At 44.1% G+C, this 27,119-nt stretch overlaps 1 protein-coding gene across 11 annotated transcripts in view; it reads right to left on the bottom strand.

Annotated features, from left to right (window-relative positions):
• Nucleotides 1-27,119, bottom strand: part of pebp4 (phosphatidylethanolamine binding protein 4) — a 420,175-nt gene that overhangs the window by 84,415 nt on the left and 308,641 nt on the right. For all 11 annotated transcript variants that reach the window (XM_078239622.1, XM_078239640.1, XM_078239641.1 and 8 more), the window contains one exon: nt 11,128-11,244. In XM_078239622.1, the coding sequence (XP_078095748.1) occupies nt 11,128-11,244 (117 nt within the window). The remainder of the gene's footprint in view (nt 1-11,127; nt 11,245-27,119) is intronic.

Below are 27,119 nucleotides of genomic sequence, written 5' to 3'. Positions count from 1 at the left end.
GTTCAATTCTGATCGCCACTTGGAATATAGTGTTCAATTCTGGTTGCCACACTACCAGAAGGATGTGGAGGCTTTGGAGAGGGTACAGAAAAGATTTACCAGGATGTTGCCTGGTATGGAGGCATTAGTTATGAGGAAAGGTTGGAGGAACTTGGTTTGTTCTCACTGAAATGACGGAGGTTGAGGGGCGACCTGCTAGAAGTCTACAAGATTATGGGGGACATGGACAGAGTGGATAGTCAGAAGCTTTTTCCCCGGGTTGAAGAGTCAATTACTAGGGGGCACAGGTTTAAGGTGCGAGGGGCAAGGTTTAAAGGAGATGTACAAGGCAAGCTTTTTACACAGAGGGTGGTGGGTGCCTGGAACTCGCTGCTGGGGGAGGTAGTGGAAGCAGATATGATAGTGACTTTTAAGGGGCGTCTTGACAAATACATGAATAGGATGGGAATAGAGGGATACGGTCCCCGGAAGGGTAGGGGGTTTTAGTTCAGTCGGGCAGCATGGTCAGTGCAGGCTTGGAGGGCCGAAGGGCCTGTTCCTGTGCTGTAATTTTCTTTGTTCTTCTATTTCATTTTTAAAACTTAAAACCTCCCTGCGTGTGTCTTTCATAGTCACAGCACAGAACCAGTTAAACACTCCCACAATTATCCTCTTTCAAAAAAATCTGTTGTGGTGAAATGAGGAGTGGGAAAAGAGGGGAGCCAGTCCTCACCGGATTGTCACAACATCAAATAAATAGGAACTGCCACCCTCAATCCATTTTTGTGCTTCAGCCTATCAGGAAGCAGAGTTTCTCAACATTGCAAATAGAATCAGAGAAACCCTACAGTGCAGAAAGAGGCCATTTGGCCCATCGAGTCTGCACCGACCACAATCCCACCCAGGCCCTACCCCCATATCCCTACATATTGTACCCGCTAATCCCTCGAACCTATGCATCTAAGGACACTCGGGGACAATTTTAGCATGGCCAATCAACCTAACCTGCACATCTTTCGGACTGTGGGAGGAAACCGGAGCACCCGGAGGAAACCCACACAGACACGAGGAGAATGTGCAAACTCCACACAGACAGTGACCCGAGCCAGGAATCGAACCCAGGTCCCTGGAGCTGTGAAGCAGCAATGCTAACCATTGTGCCACCGTGCCGCCCAATATTATCTCTTTTGAGTAGCTGAGAAGCAGAGACAAACAGAGAAGGTTACCAAGCTACAACAGGAATACTAATACCAGAGAGAATTTAAACAGTCAATATTCATTTCAATGTGCAAGGTCAGTCTGGGGCTGGATTCTCCCGACTCCTGCAAACCTCCGACGCTAAGGCGCAGCAGGATCCCAGCACGAGTCACTACCAGTCTCCACAAACGGAGACCAGTCGTGATGGCCATGCCGGGGCATTCAAAGGCCATTGAAGCTCCCAGGTGGTTGGGGAAATGGTTGGGTAGTGCCCTGGCATGGCACCCTGGCAGTGCCACTCTGCTGCACTGCTATCAGGTTGTTCCGAGGAAAGGTACAATGTTGCTCACAGCTCCCGCACTCCCTTATAGAGCAGACCCATAGGGCTTCTGAAGATGCGCTTCAGATACTTGGGCCACTCAGGTAGTTCACCACAATTCCCTCCTGATAAGGTTTCCTGTATCATCTGATTTGATTTAATTTATTGTTGTCACATGTATTAGCATACAGTGAAACGTATTGTTTCTTGCGCGCTATACAGACATACATCGCCATGTTTTGTAGTCTTCACAATTTGGCAATGAAAGAAATGATCCCTTGACAGAGGGTGAATTAGAGGAAGATGAGAGCTCATTGGAGGATGAAGATCCGATGACCCAGGAACCCCAGATGGCTGCTGAGGGTCAGTGTGAATGCAATGATGCCATGGAGGAAGGAAGAAGTTGGAGGCCTGTCTATGATATGTTAGTTACTGACAGGTTCTGGAAAAGTATGATCAAGTGAAGGAATATCGCCACACCTCTAACCCTCAATGCTATTCCTTTGGTGCCTAGAAAATAGAGTACAGAGTTTCAGTTGCTGAGCATGAACTATATAAGACTGCAGGTGACTCAGCCTGATTGCTAGGATTTGATGAGGTGATGGAGCTGTGATCTGTCCTGGGAGAGGCTGAGATCTCCTTCTCCACAGGAGTGAGCCCTGGCCTCCCCAGCCAGCTTTGCTGCAGTCTCCTCAAACACAGTGAGGGCTATTATGTCAACCATCCCTCTCCTGGTCTGCAATCTTTTGCGCCTATTGTGTACCAGCCTGGCCTGTATGAAGATGAAAGAAAGGCATGTGGTGAGATGTCACCTGTGTGTGGTGAGCCCTCCCCAGGGCCCAAGAGGGTGGAGTGTGAGCAACAATTAATGGTGATATGTGTCGCTCGTTAATGAGATCCCTGAAGAGATTAGCTTTTTGCATACTTGATTTGGAGGTAGATGGCGGAGCACATGAGATCATTCATCTTGTTCCTGCATTGGATTACACTTTGGACGCATTTGCCAGCTGTGCTGACCTGTTCAGAGAAGGTCTCCTAGTCCAGAGGCACGAGGTTGGTGTGCTTTCTGGAGCCATCTCTGGCTTACAGGACATGTCTGATCAAGGCCTACACAGCCTAGTGGGTGAAGCAGAGTACTGTCTTCCTCTTGAGGCTGCAAGCCTTGCTCTTCTGATTGCCAGACATCTGTGATGGTCTCCAGAATATAGGTGGGCTGGAGAGAGAGATGTATGCTTTGGACTGGCGTTTAAATATGGTGCCCGGACCTACGGCTGAAGACTGACAGCCAATTCATCTCCTGACTCATCAGGCGACTTGGTCTGATACTCGCCTGTGTATAAATAATGAGCTTCTGAGCATGGAATCAGACGCAAGTTCCCGCCATTCCAGACAGCAGGGTGGTGCACTGCCGAAACAGCCCACCAGCACAATGGAATATTCCACACAAGGGTTTCAGTTATGGGGTGTGGTCCTCGTTGGCTAGGCCAGCATTTATTGCCCATCCCTAGTTGTCCTTGAGAAGGTGGTGGTGAGCTGCCTTCTTGAAGTCCCTGTGGTGTGAATTTAGGGAGGGGTTCCAGGTTTTTCAACGCAAGTGAAGGAATATTTGTAAGTATATTTCCAAGTCAGGATGGTGAGTGACTTGGAGAGGAACTCCCAGGTGGTGGTGCTCCCATGTGCCTGCTGCCCTTATCCTTCTTGGTGGTGGCAGTCGTGGGTTTGGAAGATGTTGCCCAAGGGCGGCACGGTAGCACAGTGGTTAGCACTGCTGCTTCACAGCTCCAGGGACCTGGGTTCGATTCCCGGCTTGGGCCACTGTCTGTGTGGAGTTTGCACATTCTCCCCGTGTCTGCATGGGTTTCCTCCGGGTGCTCCGGTTTCTTCCCACAGTCCAAAGATGTGCGGGTTAGGTTGATTGGCCATGCTAAAAAAAATTGCCCTTAGTGTCCTGAGATGCGTAGGTTAGAGGGATTAGTGGGTAAATATGTAGGGATATGGGGGAAGGGCCTGGGTGGGATTGTGGTCGGTGCAGACTCGATGGGCCGAATGGCCTCTTTCTGTACTGTAGGGTTTCTATGATTTCTATGAAGGAGCCTTGGTGAATTCCTGCAATGCATCTTGTAGATGGTACATACTGCTGCCAGTGTGCGTCAGTGGTGGAGAGAGTGAATGTTTGTGGCTAGGATGCCAATCAATTAGCTGCTTTGTCCTGGATGGTGTCGAGCTTCTTGGGTGTTGTTGGAGCTGCCCCCATCCAGGCAAGTGGAGAGTGTTCCATCCTGACTTGTGCCTTGTGGATGGTGAACAGGCTTCGGGGAGTCAGGAGATGAGTTACTTGCTGCAGGACCTGACCTTCCGCAGTATTTGTATGGCTTTTCCAGTTCAGTTTCTGGTCAATGGTAACCCCCAGGATGTTGATTGGGATGATGGGGGTTATTCACACAAAGATTAGCGGAAATGTGAAAGTGTCTACTCCTGAGGCTTGTGAAATTGTCAAAACTGAGACTGATAGATTGTTGTCAGGTGAGATTAATGGAGCAAAGATGGGTGAATGGAGTTCTGTACAATTGAGCCCTGATCAAACTGAACGGCAGGACAAGCTGAAGGGGGTGAAAAGTCTATTTTAGGTTTCTTAATCAATTAAGAGATTGTCTTAATAAATACTGAGCCCTTGAGACAAATTTCACTACCACTATTAACATTCAGAAGGGAGAATTTTGAGGATCTCAGCATTCTTCAGCAGCTGCCAGCTGCATAACGCCTAACAGATAATGCGTGACATCCAAGCTGATCTTTATCTGTCAGGAGATATAGCACAACATGTCTCTGCAAGTGGTATTTGAAGCTATAGAAATGCACGTATATTCTCCAGGAAGGAGCTATATGAAACAACCTTTTGTAAAATGATTTTGTGAGGCATTGGAAGCACCTCTTCCCCTCTCCTTTAATTAATCCGGAATATTTCAACAAACTTCTCTCGCTAATTCACCTTTCAAATACACTCAGTACAGTAAATCCTTCAAACTAGTCCTCACCATCCATGTCATCAAGACTGAACGCTGAAAAAAACATTAAAAAGGAACACAAGGAGATGCAAAAACACCAAAGCAAGTCAAAGTTTTTTCTCAGCAAATGGCTTAATTGGAAAACTGTGGTGACTGAATGGTAACCTCTGAGGTTGGAGGATGTGTTAATAATTGACTTAATCAAATTCTAAACAAGATATGATAAAAAAACTTTTATACAGAATGCGTGTAAAGGAATTGAATGCATTCTCATGAATTTTTAAAATCTAATTACCAAGAGAAAGGCTGTGTTCATAACTCAGATCAAAGAAGTTGTGAATGAGTTATAGTCAGACTCCTAAGTGCAAATAAAAACTAGATCTCACTAGAAAGCACTAAGCAGTATTCCTCGCAGTGTGTTTTAAATACATGTTATTATGTATTTTGTCATTTTTTTCTCAAACTTGACTACTGGCTGAATGATATCAGAGCCATGATGACGATACTTTTGTTACACAATTTTGGTGACTGGACAGCTGTTAGAACGACAGGGACTAATATTATACTTTTAAACTAGCTACCATTGGAGAAAGCAAGACAAATGCCACAGCCTATTTTTCAGGCACACTGTTATTTATTCATAAACAGGATGAGGGCACGTTTAGCAAGGCTGGCACCTATTGTCCATCCCTAATTGCCCTTGAAAGAACGGTGGTGAGCTGCTTTCTTAAACTGCTCGAGTGCGTGTGATGTAGATACACCCACAGTGCTGTCAGGCAGGGAGTTCCAGGTTTTTGACCCAGTGACAATGAAGGAACAGTGATATACTTCCAAGTAGGGATGGTGAGTGGCTTGGTTGGGAACCTGCGTTTCCATGCATCTGCTGCCCTTACCCTCTGAAATGGTGGAGGCTGCATGTTTGGAAGGGGCTGTCGAAGCAAACATGGTGCGTTGCTGTACATCTTATAGCTGGTACACACTGCTTCCATACAGCACCAGTCAGTGGAGGGAGTGAATATTTAAAGTGGTGGATTCGGCGCTGATCAAGCGAGCTGTTTTATGCTGGATGGTATTAAGTTTCTAGAGTCATATTGGAGCTGCAGTCATCTAAGCAAGAGATGACTCTTCACTTGTTCCTTGGAGGTGTCAAAAAAGAGTTGGCGAGTAAGGAGGTCAGTCACTTGCTGCAGAATTACTCCCCTCTTGGAGTCACACTATTTATGTGGCTGGTTCAGTAAAGCTTCTATTCAACAATAAATTCTCTCACTGAAGATAATCATTGCTGGCACTTGTGCAGTCTGAGAGTTACTGTGACTCATTGGGCCCGATTTTACCATTGCGTCACACCCGTTTTCGAGCGCGAAAACGTGGTAAAGTCGGGTGTGAGGCCATTACGCCCAGATTCAGCACTTAGAATGAAAATGGTCAAATCAGGCCCATCATCCCAAATCTGAATGCTGTTCAGGTTTTGCCACATGTGGGCATGGACAGTTTCATTATCTGAGGGATTGCAAATGGAACGTTGAACCATGCAAAAACTGCCACCACCTTTGACCTTATGATGGACGGAGCATCACTAATGAAGCAGCTGAAGATGTTGGGTTTTGGATATGATCGTGAGGAACTCCTGCAGCAACATCCTGGGCTAAGAGGACTGACATCAAACACACAAAATATTCTTCAGTCATTCTTACCTCATCTCTGGAATTCAGTTCTGAAGTCTGGAGCCAAGCGGCCCAAGCAGAACTCAAACTGAGCATCAGTCAGCAAGTGCTACCTGATCGCACTGTCAACGGCCACTTGTTGATGAATGGAAAGAGACTAATGGGCTGGATTGGATTTGCCCAGCCTTTGTGGACAGCACATCCCTGGGCATTTTTCACATTGTAATTGTACTGGAACAGTTTGCTCAGAGGCACAGCTAATTCTGCAGACCAAGTCTTTAAGCATTATAGCTGCTATGTTGTTGGACATCACACCCTCAGCTGTACACAGTCTGCTCAGCTGTTTTTCGCTATCATGTAAAGTCCCAATTGTCTCATTTCCATTGTGCTTTTCATTTTTAAAAATCTGTCATTCATTATTTGGAAGTTTTTCTTCCATGTCCTTTGCTTTCCAATTCACCTGGTCTTGACCCCTTGGCAACTAATCTGCAGACAATAGGCACTGCCTTGTTATGTTTTCTCATGTAATGCATCCTTTTAGAATCATTGAATCACGACAGTGCAGAAGGAAGTCATTCGGCCCATCGAGTCTGCACTGGCTTTCCGCTAGAGCGTCTTACCCAGGACCTATACACATAAACCCATATATTTACCCCACTAATTCCCCTAACCTGCACATCTTTGGACACTAAGGGGTAATTTAGCATTGTTAATCCACCTAATTTACACATCTTTGACTGTGGGAGGGAACCAGAGCACCCAGAGGAAACCCAACAGACACGGGGAGAGCGTGCAAACTCCACTGACAGTCACCCAAGGCTGGAATCGAACCTGGGTCCCTAGAGCTGAGGCAACAGTGCTAACCACTGTGTCACCATGTCACCCTTTTCTACTTAGTATTTCCAACTCAATAAGAATCTACTTGGGAAAGACGATAAATTCAAAAACGAATGTATTTCCCAAGTCTGGGAATGAAAAGTGTTGATGTTTTCACACTTTCCTCTGAGTCTGGAGCACAACTATAAGTTTATGGTCCAGATGCTATTTCTTTGCAGGGTAAATAATCTGCCCAGGAATGGCGATGTTCAATCAGGCCTAGATATTGGGTCTCAGATGTAACTGGAATGAAGACAGTGCTGTGGGAAGAATGGCAATGGTCTAATTGTTGCTATCAATGCACAGTTAAGTCATGGACTTTGGGAAAGGATCACTGGCCTTGGGAGGGGGCTGGGGGTAATTGCTAAACTAGGTCAGTTAATGTAGTTTATGCCCATCATCCAAGCTGGACATGCAAAATCAGGGTTTCGAACTGGGCACACTGTGTTTTTGTTCCTTTCTAATTTATCTGCAATGCCACGTGCAAGCCAAGTGTGAGAAATCTTCTACCTTTTTCACAAAATAAACAACATTGGAACTATGAATTATTTTCTGACACATACACAGTGATGGGAAGGAGATCCTTTTCAATAAAATGACCTGACAGTCATACTTTTCAAATATTCAAGTTAACCTTTATCAAATCTATTTTCGCAGCGTCACCCTATTGAATTTAAGATCGCAGTTGAATTGGGAAAGTAAATTGTTCCCTGGTTTGTTCTGAGCAATATTCTCACCTGTCCGTGGAAACTTTGGCATTTCTTTTAAGTATGTTTTCTAATGTTAATTGTGAGTTAATGCTGACTGTGTCCTCCAGTACAGTTTTAATACAACAAGTTAAATCTCTTCCTACCCAGATCAATGTTCTAGGGGGTAGGTACAGGGGAAATGTTAGGGGTAAGTTTTTCACACAGAGGGTGGTGGGCGAGTGGAATCGGCTGCCGTCAGTGGTGGTGGAGGCAAACTCAATAGGGCCTTTTAAGAGACTCCTGGATGAGTACATGGGACTTAATAGGATGGAGGGTTATAGGTAGGCCTAAAAGGTAGGGATCTGTTCGGCACAACTTGTGGGGCCGAAGGGCCTGTTTTGCGCTGTAGTTTTCTATGTTTCTATGTTTCTAATGTTCATTTAGGTTCTGTTTGGTTCTGATCAACAACAGTTCCAAGTGCACATAAAAGAAACAATGATGGTCATACGTTCAGTGAAGATCAGGATATTCATTCCATCAGAAAGTAGGCCTTATATTGCCCTCATGTACACTCTTCCCTGGTCAAGAAGCATGCAATGATGTGTTCCCAGACTTACTCCTTGTTTATGGGGAGACTGATTCAGCAACAATGAGCAACTGCCATGATTTATTCCACCACTTAGTGGTTAATTCAGTTATCAATGGGATGGAATACACATGTACCTTGATGCATCTCATTTCCAGTAAAGTTGAGACAAAAGTCTAGGTACAGAGTGCAGTCAGAAGTAGGTTTCGCTCTGGGTAAACATGGCAGCAGCAGCTTTGGTGTGAAGTGGTTTCACTTTGCAGCAATATTAAGGTGATGATATGCATTTTCAATTATGGGCCCTGGAGTCTTTGCTTCACTTTGGCTTGCAGTCCAACTAGAGTTACTTAGAATTTACAGCACAGCACAGAAACAAGCCATTCGGCCGAATAAGTCTGTGCTCCACAGTGTATATGCTCTACATCTCACCCAATCAATTTATTATTCGATTTCTTTCTCCCCAAAGTATTATTATGCTGTAAATGCAGCCAAATGTGTTTTTCTTAAATGCATTAATGGGATGCGTGTGTCACTGGCTGGGCCAGCATATATTGCCTATCTCTAATTGCCCATGAGAAGGTGGTGGTGAGCTGCCTTCCTGAACCGCTGCAGTCCATGTGCTGTAGGTACATCCACAGTGCTGTTCGGGAGAGAATTTCAAGATTTTGACCTAGCCACAGTGAAGGAACGGAGATATATTTCCAAGTTAGGATGCTAAGTGGCTTGGTGAGGAATCTCCAGGTGGTGGTGTTCCCAGTTATCAGCTGCCTTTACCCTTCTAGGTAGCAGCAGTAGTTAGTTTGGAAGGTGCTGTTGAAGGAATCTTGGTGAGCTCCTGCAGTGCACCTTGTAGATGGTACTTACTGCAGCCAATGTGCATCAGTGGTGGAGGGAATTAATCTGGATCTTATAAAGTCTCATGGTAAGTAAATCCCCTGGAAGTCAGGAGGTGAGAGTCACTCACCTCCTGACTCTCCAAATCCTGTCCACATTCTGCAAGGCACAAGTCTGGAATGTGATGGATGGATTGCCAATGGCTGCTTTGTTCTGGATTGTGTTGAGCTTCTCGAATATTGTTGGAGCTGCACTCATCCAGGCAAGCGGAGAGTATTCCATCACATTCCAGACCTTGTAGCTGTGGACAGGGTTTGGGGAGTCAGGAGATGAGTTACACTAACCTCCTGACTCCCAGGGGGTTTACCTACCCATACTTGACCTGAAGCCATGAGACTTCATAAGATCCAGATTTGATTTTGAGGACACCGAGGGCAACTCTCTCCTGACTGTGTAACACTGTGCCACCACCTCTGGTGGGTCTAACCTACTGGTGAGACAGAACATGTGCAGGGATGGTGGTGGTGATGACTGGGACATTATCTGTAAGATACGATTCTGTAAAGATGACTATGCCAAGCTGTTGTTTAACGAGTTTGTTAACTCGAGTTTGTTTTAACGAGTTCAGATCTCCTAGTTTTGGCACAGGGCTCCAGAAACGATTGGGTGTGCTATTGGATTTTCCAGTGCTGAGGCTGATGCCAGTCTGGTTTCATTCTTTCTAGACTTCATAGCAGTTTGATACAACTGTATGGGTTGCTCAGCCATTTCAGAGGACTTTTAAAAGTCAACAATGTTGCTGTGGCTCTGCAGTTACATGTGGGCCAGACCAGGTAAGGACGGCATTAGCGAACTTGACGGGGTTTTAGAACAATCGCCAGTGTTTTCATGGTCACCTTTATCCTAGCTTTTAATTGAATTCAAATTCCATCAGCTGCCGTGGTGGGATTTGAACCCGTGCCCCCAGAGAATCTGCTTGGGCCTCTGGATTACTCGTCCAGTGACATTCAAGTTTGGTGAAAAGACTTGAACATTTCTAAATCAGAGCCTGAAGTCCAATCTATTCTTGATAACCTTTTCAGCACACAGTTTCATCAGGCGATACATGCTTGTGAGAAATTTGTAAACAATCTTACGGAAAATTGAGATCCGTCACCTCATTCTTATGGTGATTCAGTACAGTACTACGAAGGGTTGATCGTAATTTCAATAATTTCTGCATATTTGTTACATAATTTGGATGCCCAACCCTTGCAATATTACTGCTGAACAACTATAAACCTCCATAAATAATAACAATTTCACATGATGAAAATAGAGTAAAATCCAGACATGATCATTCAAACTGAACTTTGACCTTATGTGGGCTCATGTGGATGTCAGGTAGGTGAAATAAATTACATTATAAAACTGTTAGGTTATTTTAGTCAGGATTGGGCATTTCCCTTACTCCCAATTGTAAACTTGCATTTAATATCAATTCCAGGAGCAATGCAATCTTGAACTGAAACGTGCGAGTGGGGACTAAGTGCAACCACCTCAAGCCTGATTCTGTTTTTTAGATGCTCCACCTATCGATAAGGACTCAGCCTGATGAATTAAAACCATATTGAACTTCTCTCTTCTTACAGAGGTTGGTGCAATTCCATCTTACGATGTTGCTTTGATGGCCTCTGGGCAATACTACGTGGCCTCATTCACATGTATACACTGCCAGAGAAGTTTGTCTCTTATTGGTGGCATCAATGCACCATAAAAGTGGCAGCTTTCCGATCAGAGCTAAGCTGCCCTACTATTCCATAAAGATCACTGTCAGAACAGTGAAACACATTTGTCTATGCATCTGTATGAGATCTGTAAATATCAATATTTTGAATTGGAGATTGGTGAAGAAGATATTAAAGGAACAAAATCACTGTTAAAACTGAACAGCTGAGAAAAGAAATGTTGCTCCATACTTAATTTTTTGTTGACTTACCAAAGGATTTAGTTTCCTGTTTATTCAGTGAGATTACATTATCATCTGGCTGCTCGTAAAGGAAGAATTGGTAGCGGTGGTACCCTGTGCCAGATGGTGGGGTGGGTGGCCTGTACTCTGTAATGCAATGAAACAAAATTAAAGTCATAAATACCAACATTTTCACATTAAGGGGTCCTTTACTGAGAAAGCAATCACACAACTTTTTTTAAAATTAGATGTATTTATCACGCACATCAACTCTCTCAAATTTGTATTACATTTACTCTGGCTTTCTGCAGTAATCAGCATAAAAGTTAGTGTCGAGTGGCACAGCATTTTTAAATAGATATGTGCTGATAATATAACCACACATATTGCAAAAAAATTACATCTGAATACAATACATTTAGCTCAGGACAAGAACTTGACTGAATTTGAATTTTTGATTTGATTTATTATTGTCACACGTATTAGTATACAGTGAAAAGTATTGTTTCTTGCACGCTATACAGACAAAGCATACCGCTCATAGAGAAGGAAAGGAGAGAGTGCAGAATGTAGTGTTACAGTCATAGCTAGGGTGTAGAGAAAGATCAACTTAATGCGAGGTAGGTCCATTCAAAAGTCTGATGGCAGCAGGGAAGAAGCTGTTGTTGAGTGACTGAGAAATTGACTGATGGCAACAGAGTTGAAAGGAGAAAGAATTAGTTCAGTCTTAAAGGAGCAGTAGCCCACTGCACTGGAACCATGTCCCTTCATCTGTGGTGACATTGTAACCTCCTCAGTCCAGAATGCTTGGAATCAAGTCATTTCTGGCTTTCAAAGTTTTCTGTATAGTAGAATGATGTTAGAATGCCTCTCACCATAACTGTATGAATCGGAAAACAGCACAGATATAATTCCTGACCCGAAATACAAAGAGTGGTATTTTGCAGCATATTGAATTTCAGGTACACAGCTGACACCACACTCAAAGTCAGAGCAAAGGCCTCTCAAACAATAGAGAGAAAAGGTGGGATTTTCCAGCTGTGCTCCCCCCAAAACCAGAAAATCCCACCCGAAGTCAATGCCCCCCCGCCCGCTACAATTCCCGTGGCAGGTGGGACAGGAAAATTCCGCCCAGAGTCTTTTGGACTGAACATAACTGGGGCAAAGAACAATGTTCTGCTCTAAATGGCAAGCATGAAGACAGAGGCAGTGGATAAATTCAGGACCTTAGCTCGAAGATAAACACCAAAGTTACATCCAAGAATGATATCCAGGTTAGGTTAGCTCAAAGCAAGAGCAGTGAATTAAATAGTCTGGAAGACCAAAAGTATCAGCATGAAGCTGACAAATACCCAACTAGCGTGGAGTGTTGCATTCAGTGTTTGCGAGAGTTAGACTCTGAAGGAAGAGGATGTTTTGACATGTTGGTATGATGGTGGATGCTCAGAATGAACTGGATGGATGGAAAAACAAATAAATTGATTGGATCGAGATCAGAAGTTCAGGAATCAAGGTGCCAGGCCTGCTGGGATTTTCCAGCATTTTCTCTTTTGGTCTCAGATTCCAGTATCCACAGTAAGTAGGGGTGGCACGGTGGCACAGTGGTTAGCACTGCTGCCTCATAGCGCCAGGGACCCGGGTTCAATTCCAGCCTTGGGTCACTGTCTGTGTGGAGTTTGCACATTCTCCCCGTGTCTGCGTGGGTTTCCTCCGAGTGCTCCGGTTTCCTCCCACAGTCTGAAAGACGTGCTGGTTAGGGTGCATTGACCCGAACAGGCGTCGGAGTGTGGCGACTAGAGGAATTTCACAGTAAATTCATTGCAATGTTAATGTAAGCTTACTTGTGACTAATAAATATAACTTTTTTGTAACTTTAATTTGCTTTTATCCAGGAATCAAGAGTCGCTAAGTACAGTTAGAGAGAGAAATATAGCCAAGTATGGACAATGAAAAGAAAAGGCCCAACAGTCTTGTCCTGGCAACAACTGAAGGAGAAATGGAGGGTAAGAATAGAAGAGGAGGAAGAACAATCTGATGGGTGGAAAAGATTGAAATGTTGTCCGAGGGAGATTTGAAGAAAGCTAGAGAATAAGCAAGACATTGGCAAAGGCCCACATAGTCTATAGTGACGACAAACGAACAAAATGAGTGCTAAACATTGTAAAGCAGAAATAACATTGATCTATGTTTCCATTCCCAAAATACTGTACTAAAATTATGCCAACGGCATGAAGGAATGCTTGGATTTGCTCAAATATTTTCGGATAACGTGTGTTTCTGAGCAATAGGTTTCTGGAATGGAGAGGTTACCGTGTGCTTACAAGTTCGACTGTGAAGTAAAATTGTTAACGGATTTCTTGGCCTTCAACTTAACTGAGAACATGAGAGAAATTTCTAAAAAGATGACATTTTATTCTTTGGAATAATATCAGGTGTTACTTTTAGAAATGCAGTGATATTTGTTTGCTGTCAAAGTGACAACAAAGAAAAATACCATTTGGCCAAACCAGTGCTTGTTGGCATTTGCCCTCCATCAGAACACAGTTCAAATCACATTATCTCACCCTTTCTTGTATCACTCCAGTACTTTTCCTTCATCCACTTGTCTGATCTTGAACAATGTTGTGGTTAGTGTCCAGACCACTAACCGTGGAAGTGAACTCCACCCCTTCACAACCATGTCACCTGTTCTCAATTTATTCCAGTTAATTCTTTCTTGCAGACGCACAGGTATTGTTCACAGTGAAATAGTACATACTTAGAGTAAAACAATGGGCAGAGGCTGAGCACTCTTTGATGAGAGACTCAATCCAGATTGCTTGGAACCTTTTTACCATCTATGAGGCTCATGTTCGTGGTGCGATGGAAGATTCATCGCTCATTTTGTCAGGTGCAGCCACGACAGTCAACATTATCTGGAGTAGAACAAGTTACCTGATCACCAAACCAGCTGATCACAATCCCCGTAAACTAGTTCCGCAAGCTACTGGCTATGGAAAGCACTGTGGCACCTCAAACAAGCTTACCTTCCAGTTTCCTGACCTCCACCAACCACTGAGAAAGACAACAGTATCAATGTCAAGGGAACAACAGGCCCTCCAAATTGCTTTCCAAGTCAGGCACTGCCTTTACTGAACATTTATCGTTATTCCTTCATTGTCGCTGAGTCAAAGACCTGAAATTCACAAACTGACAAATTACAGCACCATCAGCTCAAGGACTGCAATGTTTCAAGAAAAGAAGTTCACCATGTTACAACTGGGGATGGGCAATAAATGTACCTTTGTTAGAGAGACAAAACTGATAATGGTACATTTATTGCCCATGTCTCAAGGGCAAATATACTGGTAATACAGTTTTGAAGTTAAGATGGAAGGTCATGCTTCTAAGGAAAGCCCAAAAAGTAGTGAGAAAGAACTGATGCAAGTCATTCTTGAACTCTGCACACAATTCTTTACAAGCTGTCACACAACAGCAGTGGTTGACATGTGGGAGCAGACTGGCTGATTGCCCAGTGAGTGGTGCATGCACTGTGCTAAAAGAAATGAAGTCTGTAAACTTGATACTAAATTGTTTAGCTGCAATGATAGCACTTCCACAATATTTTTCCCTGCAGTTTAATTTCCAAGCTCCAGAGCATTAATCTGTAATTTCAAATAGTGCTTTCGACAAAAATGAGTCTGGTTTGTTTCACTCCTGATGACAATTGCCTTTGCAACATAATTAACTACACCTTACAGTTAACGAGAGGAGTTAAACATGTAATCCGATAGTGATGGACAGTATGACCTGTAAAGGCATACCTTGATTGATGGATTCTAACTGGATCAATTAAAAGTCTATTTCCTGATACAATAGAATGTCATATTCCAGATAAATCGAAACTGAGTAACAGCGATCTAGAAATAATTGCTTCAACATAATCCCACTGAATGTTTGTATATTCCTGAGTTCACTACTATCATAAAGATATTGTGCCAAATATTTAAATAAGTTTATACCTCCTGTAAAATAGGAAATAAATATAATGCAAATGGTTTCAGTTTGCAGGATTTCATGTTGCCAACTGTAATTCGAAGCCACTGCTTTTTTTCACACAAGTTGGATTGGTCTTCCAAATTATTTATGCCCAGAGCCAGGAATGATGCATCAACATTTGGGCCATGGCTGTGATTGACAAACTCTGCAATAAATCTGGTATCAAATATTTTCTTGGATTTTTAAATCAAGCAGATTGAATTAAGTGAACACGGTAAACAACCGGTGGGATTTTCTGCGCAATCTGCCATATATTTTGTTGCGATGGAGACGGCTCGCCATTGGTTGGTGGTGGGATCTTCTGTTCCAACTGTTGTCAGTAGAATTTCACATTGAATGAACCCCTCACCGCTGGGAAATCTGCGGTGGGAGTGCGCCGTTGGCACTGGAAGATCCCGCCGGCGTGAACAGCTGGAGTAATGTTATCTGGCACTCTTATCACTGGAATTCTCTACTGACTGGAATTTCTGATATTCCCCCAATACAAATTGTCACTTTTACTAACTAGAAGTAATTAGTAAGTTATCCGCAACAGGTACACTATCTTATATGATGTGGAGATGCCGGCGTTGGACTGGGGTGGGCACAGTAAAAAGTCTCACAACACCAGGCTAAAGTCCAACAGGTTTATTTGGTATCACGAACTTTCGGAGCGCTGTTCCTGCATCAGGTGAGTGGAGAGTTGGGTTCACAAACAGGGCATATATAGACACAGACTCAATTGCAAGATAATGGTTGGAATACAAGTTTTTACAATGTGAGTACTAACTGTCCTAGCTTGAGACAATTCACACCTCTTTAACCTGTGCTTATCCCTCTCTCCACTCGCATTGTCTGTACCTGTAAAGACTTGATTACCTGCAAAGACTCGCATTCCAACCATTACCTTGCAACTGAGTCTGTGTCTATATATGCCCTGTTTGTGAACCCAACTCGCCACTCAACTGATGAAGGAGCAGCGCTCCGAAAGCTCGTGATACCAAATAAACCTGTTGGATTTTAACCTGGTGTTGTGAGACTTCTTACTGTACTATTTTATATGCGCTACTGGAGATTTGCATGCAGAAAGAATACTGCCCTATACTTGTGAGTACTTGCACATTAGTTAATACACTATTGCCCCATACTCCATTGATAAATGGAACTCTCTGTTAACTGGCATTTTCCATAAGCCAACACCACACATTCCCCATGCACGCCTGCTCATCAAGATCTTACTGTTTGGGTTTTTCAAACTGCAAATCACAATGTCTCTCCAGCAATCCCGCGTAACATTGAGGAATAACTCCAGGGAGGTGAGTAAGCGATTTTAATATGTTAACTAGGCTCAGATCTTAGCAGCCATTTCCCATTCTTCTTGATTGCAGGATTTATCGCTGGCTCCTGCCTCTCAATCTGGCTGTCTGCAGGCACGAAAAGAATAGAATACTTCTTATAGATTCATAGACATTACAGCACAGAAGGAGGCCATTCGGCCTATCGTTTCACACAGGTCAACAAAGATCTGGCTATACTAATCCCATTTTCCAGCGCTTGGCCCATAACCCTGGAGGGTACAGCAGCGCAAGTGAATATCTTAAAAGTTCTGAGAGTTTCTGACTCAACCACCCTTTCAGGCAATGACTTCCAGACTCCCACCACCCTCAGGGTGAAAAAGTTTCTCCTCAACTCTCTTCTGGGCATTCTACCTCTTACCTTAAATCTCTGCCCCCTCGTTATTGATTCCTATACTAATGGAAAGACTGCCTTCTTATCCACCCTGTCTATGCCCCTCATGATCGGAGACACCTCTATCAGGTCCCCTCTCAACCTTCGCTCTTCTAGTGAAAAGAGCCCCAGCTTATTCAATCTTTCCTCACAGCTCAGGCATTCCAGCCCCGGCAGCATCCTGGTGAATCTCCTCTGCCCCCTCTCCAGTGCAATCACATCCTTTCTATAATGTGGTTCTGCCAATAAATTCCACTTACCCAGTTTTTGCCAGATCTCTTGGCCACTGGTAGGCATCCTTAGTAACACCCTGCCACTCTGGCAATCAGGTCCTCAATGTTTTACCTATTAAAGTACCCTGAGCGTCTTTAATGAGGGCTTGATTTACTTCATGAACCCGTTGTGCCCTGAGTTGGTATGATTCGTGGCAAGAGAAGCAAGATAAAGGCTAGAATTTTCTGCTTCATTGTTCAATGGCTCATGGTTTTCTCTCCTCCTTTACCAGAATAAAGGGGGTGGACAATTGGTAGCTGGTGAGCAGCAAAGCGAGAAATCCTGCCTACTCATTTTTCATTCACAGACCAGAAATGATCATCGGAAATACGGATTCTGAATGTGCAACAAATGGCTACTGACGAATGTGGTGGAAAGCACAGATATGAAAGCTGATTTGTTCAGGAGTACACTGGCTGGAGATGCACTCTGACATCCTTTGCAAGCAGCCGCTTTGAAAAAAGGTACATGGAGCAACCTTCATACTTAATCTTCTGCACAAGCTGCACGGATAATACTAATCAGGAGCAATGTAAGCACTCAGGGAAACTTAGCATGCTGCCAATTTGCTTCCTGTCTTACTTCCCTCAGGAAACAACTGCAATCTAAAAATATTTAAAGTCTGTTTTTAAAAAAATCAAATGTCACTGTTCCCAAAAGCTTTTGTCTCAATATAGATTTCTGCAGAAACCTGAAGATCCAAAATCAGGCAGAGGTCGGAAAGATAATTATGGGAATGGAAAAGACAAATCTGGAATGTTATTTTAACTTACAAGAATAGAACAAGGCAACACAGACTGAGGGAAGGAAAAGGTAAATGTAAGACTCATCTCAGGCTATTCATCTTCACACACAATGATCAGCATTTGGAACAGACATCCCCATGGAGTGAGAAAGACAAAGGAAAAGCACTGGGATCATTTGTGTGAGGAACAATGTGCATCTTTCCAAGTTGAATATATATTTGTGTTAAGAAAAATAAAATAGTTTCAGTTTCGTTTTTGGTTGTTTTTGAGCCTTGCCTAGACATCTGGGTGCACTTGTGGCTGAGAGGTTAGTCTTCTGGGTTTGTTTTATATACATACAGACATTTTTAATGAGGTTTTACAAACCCTGAAGTTGATGAGATGGTTTAAAAAGGGATGAGATGTTTAGTGACTTCGGAAAAGAAAAGTCGTAAAATCTGGGCTGTTGCCGAATGACAGTGGTCAAGTCAAACAAAGACAGAGAAATACGGGGGAGAGTTCAGTGTCTGTCAGAGAATGCAACTGGGGATTTTTTCAGTTCCCCGAGAAGGGAAGAATACAAGGCTACAGGACAGCAGTTACCTGAAGTCAGTTATCAGACTCAGTGACATGATGAGTTTAGCGCTGTTATGACTGAAACAGTGGGAGAGTTTTACCGTCCTGCCTACCACGGGAATCGTAGCGGGCAAGGGGGCGGGCCATGCAAAGGTCCATTGACCTCGGATTCTGGGGTGAGTGCGGCTGGAAAATCTCGCCCAGTGCGGCACAGTAGCACAGTGGTTAGCACTGCTGCTTCACAGCTCCAGGGTCCTGGGTTCGATTCCCGGCTCGGGTCACTGTCTGTGTGGAGTTTGCACATTCTCCTCGTGTCTGCGTGGGTTTCCTCCGGGTGCTCCGGTTTCCTCCCACAGTCCAAAGATGTGCGGGTTAGGTTGATTGGCCAGGTTAAAAATTGCCCCTTAGAGTCCTGAGATGCGTAGGTTAGAGGGATTAGTGGGTAAATATGTGGGGGTAGGGCCTGGGTGGGATTGTGGTCGGTGCAGACTCGATGGGCCGAATGGCCTCCTTCTGCACTGTAGGGATCTATAATTCAGTGACTTTAAAATGCGGTTAATTTGGGGTGTCTCAGGGAGAGATACAAGTTGGGTAAAAAGAATCAAGCGAATGTTTAAGAATTCACTGGAAGAAAACCGGCCTTTTGGCTAAGATCAAGTGTCAGATCAAGCCCAAGATGGGGTGCAATGCCTTATCTTGTCAGTTTGGATCTTGACTGTCTGTCTTGTGGGAACCATGAACTGGATTCAATTGGAATTTGAATTTGGTTTTTGGAGCAAGCAAGGAACAGATTTGGGTTTGCCCAGTCCACTCTGAGAATTGGCTTTCTAACTTTAAGGATGGAGTAAAAAGAAAACGGTTTGCATTTGCATGGTCTTGCTTGGGACTTGCTTGGGGCGCCAGTCCCAAGCAAGGCATCTTTGCATCAAGCTTGTGTGTGACATGATGGTGTGACATGAACCCAAGATCCCGGTTGAGGCCGTCCTCATGTGCGCAGAACTTGGCTATCAGTTTCTGCTCGGCGATTCTGCGTTGTCGTGTGTCTTGAAGGCCCCCTCCAAGACACATGATAACGCAGAATCGCCGAGCAGAAACCGATAGCCAAGTTCCGCATACATGAGGACGGCCTCAACCGGGATCTTGGATTCATGTCACACTATCTGTAACCCCCACGACTTGCCTGGGTTTGCAAAATCTCACTAACCGTCCTGGCTGGAGACAATACACATCTCTTTAACCTGTGCTTAACCCTCTCTCCACTCACATGGTCTGCACCTGTAAAGACTTGATTACCTGTTAAGACTCGCATTCCAACCATTACCTTGTAATTGAGTTTGTGTCTATATATGCCCCGTTTGTGAAACAAATCCTGCACTCGCCTGATGAAGGGGCAGCGCTCCGAAAGTTTGTGCTACCAAATAAACCTGTTGGACTTTAACCTGGTATTGTGAGACTAGTTACTATGCCCACCCCAGTCCAACGCTAGCATCTCCACCTATGTGTTTGTGTTGAAATCTTTCCAACCGTTTTGTCTGGTGCAGTTCATTTTTCTTGTTTTAATAAATATTTTATTCTATATGTTATGTTCATCAGCTAACCACTGAGAAATTATTCAGCAACTTTCCTCCACAGTTTCTAAAAAAAGTTATGATTAGTCACGCCAAATTTCCCTCTGGGATCTGGCTTGTCCAGTAGTAACATCAGCTGGAATCAGAACAGTTGCCAAACGATCGCTGTGGGCAATAAGGATTCATCTAGGATGGGCAGGTCCTCTTCCTTCATCATTGTCAGCAGGGAACACACACATGATACAAAGACATTCTCACAATGTGAAAAATGACTGCAATTTCCATACAACATCAACTTTTACCTCACAGTTCATTAAACTCTATTCTGTTTTAAAATGGTCAGCGATACCAATGCTGTGGCAGAGGGGATCATGCCCTGAAGGAAATCTGTGTATTGTACTTACTGGAGACAAGTTTATTTGATAGAATGTGAAGCAGCTCTATTCAGGTTCATGAAACATACATGTTAGAAATCGAATGTGAATAAATCCAATGATAATACTGATGTGGCAGCCTTGTCAAATGACAACATTAAATTGCAGTGCTGTGAAGTGTGAAAACACAGGCTCGGGACAGGATTTTCCAGTCCCATCAGTGGAGGGAGGGAGGGTGAGGAAATATCGGGGGTGATTTTGAGCCTGGGTTCCCTGTCCGCGGGAATGGCAATGTGCTCAAAATCTGGAGAGACTCGGAAAGCACGATTCATGGAGACAAGTTTCCGAGTTTCGATCTCCCAGTGGAGTAGCGTGAAACACACAGCGGGACTCCAGGAAGCTCATTTTAATACACTAGCATATCATTGACGAGCACTCTCTCTCCAGGACTTCCCCCCTCACCCGATATTCAGGGGGCATTGGCTGGAGCCATTTACAACAGGTTCACATTGACGTGAACCTGTCGTGCGGGTCCCCACGGGGGCTTAACGGTAAATAATACCTTCTGGCGCTGCCCCTTGGCACAGGTTTGCACCATGCCCATGCCAACTTGGCAATGCCAACCTGTGCCAAGAGACGAGCCCTACTGGGAGCCTCATGGGGGAGGGACGGGGGCGGGATTCATTCAGATTTGGTTGTGGACTGGGAGCAGGCGGAGGAGCACAGGTAGCCAGCAATGGCCGTTGGAGGTGGGGATTGGGGGGGGGGGGGGGGGGGGGTGCTGGCAGCTCCGGCTGCAGAGGTGGGAAAAGGGGAAAGATGCTGTGATTGGGGTGGGGAGGGAGGGAAAGAGAGGGAAGAGAAGTGCCCTTTAAAGATGGCACCCTGATCTCAATGCAGCCGGGTTTACCTGTGCATTGAGGCCCCAACCCCTGCATAGTGGCATGAAACACGCCCCAAGAGTTTTTTAGGCAGAGTGTTAGATCTGGAGAGAATGGCATGGATTTATTTATTGAGAGAAACACAGCGGTTTTCTCGCCAAAAACAACACTCTGCCATTTTTGGGAAAATTCCCCCCATTGTGCAAGCACATATGTCACACTTATTTTGGTGTGAAAAAAGGTCGAGACCTCCATTCCAGACTTCAATAGCGGCCTGCGTTTCCCGCTACACCCTGTCGGGAACAATATTTGAATACATTTGAATGTCATAAATGAAGGCAGCTTGCCGGAATCACAGCTCCGCGCTGGATCAAAAAGCCACATCGGTATCTGGTTAAAGACGTCATTCACTATCAGACTTAAGGGACAAGCACCTGACGACCTACACTTGACTTGCAACTTCAAGATATGTTTGCCTCCCTTGCCTTGCATATTGCTGGCTGCTTCTCCAACACTGTGCGAAGCTGCACAGGTAACAACACAATGATTTCAGGATCCTTACCAATGCAGCATGCCATCAATTGTACAGATGTGGCTCTAAGAGCTTCCTAGCAAGAGCCAATGCAATACATTAACAGCAAAGAGTTCCATTTGCTCAATGTGAAGCTGGTCTGCGATCACCAGAAACACCTCATGAAGATATGCACAAGATGCCCAGAAATCTACCACGACTCCTTAAATCTTGAGTAAATTGCAGATTCCAGACATATTTGAGGACCCATGTCCAAGGTTGGCTACTTGGTGGCAAAGGCTACCTGCAAAGGACACGGCTGATGACGTCCATGAGGTGACCATGAACTCTATCTGAGGAAAGTTACAATGATTATTCTACATCGAGCAGAGCAAACCACTGGCAGATGAAGTTGTGATTCTGATGTCTCAAAAGATCTGATGGTCCACTCCAGCGCATGCCCCCAGAGGGTCTCACGGATCATAATGCTTGTTGCGCCCAGCGCAAACTGGTTCTCAATTTGCCAGTAATTTTAAAGTTCTTAACCTTGTTTTTAATCTTTCATGGGATCCATGTAATCTCTGTAATTTCTTCAAGCCCTACGATATTTTAAGAGGCTCTGCATTCCTCCAGCTCTGGCCTCTTGTTTCATCTTATTGTTAAGTGCTTGAGTCTATGTGTGCGTACAGGTGGACCTATTTGACTGCTAGATGTACAAATGCAACTGATGGGTACGCTTCCTCTGATCTTCCTTCTGCAGCAATTGAACATAAAAAGGATGCACAGCGGGATATCCTTTATTCTATGCAGGCATCACACAACAAAATGTCCCTTTGGGAAAAAACAAATATAGCAGATGTGATGATGCTTGAAGAAGCTCCCAGTTAAGTATTATTTTTTGATTGTGAAGAAAGGAACTAAAACGTGAAACAGATAAACAACAAAGAAACACTGCAATAGGTACACGTCAGTAAAGTCAACAAATTCAAACAAATGGATCCACCTGAAGAGATTGGGCCCAACATGCGGAAAGGATCTTCACAGGCAATACCATTTTCCAAAGTCAAATAAATCAGGCCCCATCAGCCCTCTCAGGTGGATGTCTGAGGTCGCATAAACATAGGGAGAGTAATTCTGGGCCACAAAGTCGTTTATGTTACTTTTATGTGAAACTCTCATGAATAAATACTCCGGTATCAAACACATAATCTTTTTGATTTGATTTGATTTATTATTGTCAAATGTATTAGCATACAATGAAAAGTATTGTTCCTTGCGTGCTATACAGACAAAACATACCGTTCATGGAGAAGGAAACGAAAGAGTGCAGAACGTAGTGTTACAGTCATAGCTAGGGTATAAAGATTAACTTAATGCAAGGTAAGTCCATTCAAAAGTCTGACAGCAGCAGGGAAGAAGCTGTTCTTGAGTCGGTTGGTACATCACCTCAGACTTTTGTATCTTTTTCCCGATGGAAGAAGGTGGAAGAGAGAATGTCCGGGGTGCATGGGGTCCTTAATTATGCTGGCTGCTTTGCCGAGGCAGTGGGAAGTGTAGACAGAGTCAATGGATGGGAGGCTGGTTTGCGTGATGGATTGGGCTACATTCACGACCTTTTGCAGTTCCTTGCGGTCTTGGGCAGAGCAGGAGCCATCCTGCAAATCAATCTGCAAATAGCAGCATGAAATAAATGGCTCAAAATATTTCATGGTTTTGAACAGATTTGGGTATTTCTTTAAATTTTTCAGAAGGAAAGGAAAATTTTCATTTTATCTGCAGGTAAATCAATGTCCTGTGGTTTAATTGCCTTCTTTCCACTTATGTTTCCGCACTCCAACAACCCAGCCTTTAACAAGTTGCTGAGGATGGCCTCCAGTCCACTGGGACAGGTGAAGCTGAGTTTGCGACTTTGTGACTGAATCATTCCTCAGCTCATTAAGTAACAACTCACTTAAATAGGCTAATGTCATCAACAGCATCAAGGCGGTTTTCACCTCCATTAACCCATTCCCTTCCGTTGAAAGATCATCTACTGCCAACAGGGACTGATTTTCTCTCAACTCCTGAATATCTTAACATATTGGCTTCTTGAAAATAATGGTGCTCCTTAGGGAGCTTCACGATGATATAATTTCCCACTGGGGTATCTTGTGGCGAGAGATGATGGCCAAGCTCATCATGTGAATATATATGGTACGAATGTTACATTTTTAGCATGGTGTAGAAATGCTGGTGTTGGACTGGGGTAAACACAGTAACAGTTTTAACAACACCAGGTTAAAGTCCAACAGGTTTATTTGGTAGCAAACGCCACTAGCTTTCGGAGCGCTGCTCCTTCGTCAGATGGAGTGGAAATCTGCTCTCAAACAGGGCGCAGAGACACAAAATCAAGTTACAGAATACTGATTAGAATGCGAATCTCTACAGCCAATCTCTACATTGTCTGTATCTTTAAGACCTGGTTGGCTGTAGAGATTTGCATTCTAATCAGTATTCTGTAACTTGATTTTGTGCCTCTGTGCCCTGTTTGAGAGCAGATTTCCACTCCATCTGACGAAGGAGCAGCGCTCCAAAAGCTAGTGGCGTTTGCTACCAAATAAACCTGTTGGATTTAACCTGGTGTTGTTAGACTCCTTACTACATTTTTAGCAAACAGCGCTCAAAAGAAAAATGATTGCATTTCAAAGGTGCAATGATCAGATTTCCACAAAACATGCAAAAGCCACCCATCCAATGTTCCAAATGTACAAAAATTTTCGAGCCAATGAATGAAGAAACGTTATGAGCCCCATGAAGGAACACTGGTATGTCTCAACCTGTAGGAACAAAGAACAAAGAACAGTACAGCACAGGAAACAGGCCCTTCGGCCCTCCAAGCCTGTGCCGCTCCTTGGTCCAATTAGACCAATCATTTGTATCCCTCCATTCCCAGGCTGCTCATGTGACTATCCAGGTAAATCTTAAACGATGTCAGCGTGCCTGCTTCCACCACCCTACTTGGCAGCGCATTCCAGGCCCCCACCACCCTCTGTGTAAAAAACGTCCCTCTGATGTCTGAGTTATACTTCGCCCCTCTCAGCTTGAGCCCGTGACCCCTCGTGATCGTCACCTTCGACCTGGGAAAAAGCTTCCCACTGTTCACCCTATCTATACCCTTCATAATCTTGTATACCTCTATTAGATCTCCCCTCATTCTCCGTCTTTCCAAGGAGAACAACCCCAGTCTACCCAATCTCTCCTCATAGCTAAGACCCTCCATACCAGGCAACATCCTGGTAAACCTTCTCTGCACTCTCTCCAATGCCTCCACGTCCTTCTGGTAGTGCGGCGACCAGAACTGGACGCAGTACTCCAAATGTGGCCTAACCAGCGTTCTATACAGCTGCATCATCAGACTCCAGCTTTTGTACTCTATACCCCGTCCTATAAAGGCAAGCATACCATATGCCTTCTTCACCACCTTCTCCACCTGTGTTGCCACCTTCAAGGATTTGTGGACTTGCACACCTAGGTCCCTCTGTGTTTCTATACTCCTGATGACTCTGCCATTTATTGTATAACTCCTCCCTACATTATTTCTTCCAAAATGCATCACTTCGCATTTATCCGGATTAAATTCCATCTGCCACCTCTCCGCCCAATTTTCCAGCCTATCTATATCCTGCTGTATTGCCCGACAATGCTCTTCGCTATCCGCAATTCCAGCCATCTTCGTGTCATCCGCAAACTTGCTGATTACACCAGTTACACCTTCTTCCAAATCATTTATATATATCACAAATAGCAGAGGTCCCAGTACAGAGCCCTGCGGAACACCACTGGTCACAGACCTCCAGCCGGAAAAAGACCCTTCGACCACTACCCTCTGTCTCCTATGGCCAAGCCAGTTCTCCACCCATCGAGCCACTTCTCCTTGTATCCCATGAGCCTTAACCTTCTCAACCAACCTGCCATGTGGGACTTTGTCAAGTCTCACAACACCAGGTTAAAGTCCAACAGGTTTATTTGTAGAAAACACCACTCAACCTAACAGAGGAAAGAGTTGAATCACCCTGATTACATTAAATCAAGACACCAGCAAGCAAGCTTTAAATGTGACCATGACAATGACCATGAATGATATGGTACAGTAGTAAATGGACGGGTGAAAAGGTGGAAGAATGAAGATGACAAGAGAAAAACACATGGTTGAGTTTAAACACCAAGGAAGCTTTATATTCAACTCAAATAATTCTAGGAAGAGCTCAAGAGGCTCAATGAGGATACAGGAGGCTGAGAAGGTCCTTTTTGGACACTTTTTAGCACCTTCTCAGCCTGCTGTATCCTCATTTCCATTCCCTTTGTCCCATTCCATCCCCTGCCCCACCCTCATCGTATAAATCTCTGCTGATTCTCTTTGCTTTCAGCTCTGACGAAGGGTTATCTAGACTCGAAACATTGGCTCTATTCTCTCCCCACAGATGCTGTCAGACCTCCTGCGATTTTCCAGCATTTTCTGTTTTTGACTCAGTTGAAGGTTGGGGAAAATGCTCAATATGCACAACACATTGTGAACATAATGCAATTTTTCACAAAATAACATTTACTGGAGGAGTTGAATATGTCAGCCTATTACTGCAGAACAAAATTCAATAGTTCTTTCTTCAGATGACTTGTCCTTTTATTCTAACTCACCTTGGTGATGGTAGCTTTCCTGCAATGTCCATGAACTCACAAAAGTCACAGAACCATAGAAAAGTTACAGCACAGAATGAAGTCATTGAGCCCATTGTGTCTTTGCCAACCGAGGAAGAGAGAAATAAGAAACTCGCTGTTCATTTTAATCCCACTTTCCAACACCTGGGCCGGAGCCTTGCAGGTTACAGCAACACCCCTCAGTCAACTCCGTTCCAAAGTAAATAACATTAGCCTGTCCAATCTTTCCTCATATCTGCAATTTTCAAGCTCTGGTAATATGCTTGTGAATCTCTTCTGTACTCTCTCCAAAGCAATTATGCCCTTTCTGTAATGTGGCGACCAGAACTGTACACAAAACTCCAGCTGTGGCCTCACTAGAGATTTATACAGTTCCAGCATTATATTTCACTTACATCATCTTTATATGTTGCCCAATCTCCTGAATGCAATTATTCTAGAAAAAGTAAAGCTGTCATACAGGTTAGGATTTTACCAAAGAATAGCATAAAAGAGTCAGGAGAATTCATGTTCAGAACAAAATTACTGACCTAACACATCTCGCACCAAGTCTATTTGTACAGGTGAAAAAGTTAGTTAAAAGTTTATTTATTCGTCACAAATAGGCTTACATTAACACTGCAATGAAGGTACTGTGAAAATCCTCGAGTTGCTACACTCTGGCACCTGTTCGG

This window comes from Mustelus asterias, chromosome 22 (genome assembly GCF_964213995.1).
Source record: "Mustelus asterias chromosome 22, sMusAst1.hap1.1, whole genome shotgun sequence".
In the NCBI taxonomy this organism is placed as follows: Eukaryota; Metazoa; Chordata; class Chondrichthyes; order Carcharhiniformes; family Triakidae; genus Mustelus; species Mustelus asterias.
Note: the sequence above shows the minus strand (reverse complement) of the source record. Positions and strands in the feature narration are given on the sequence as shown.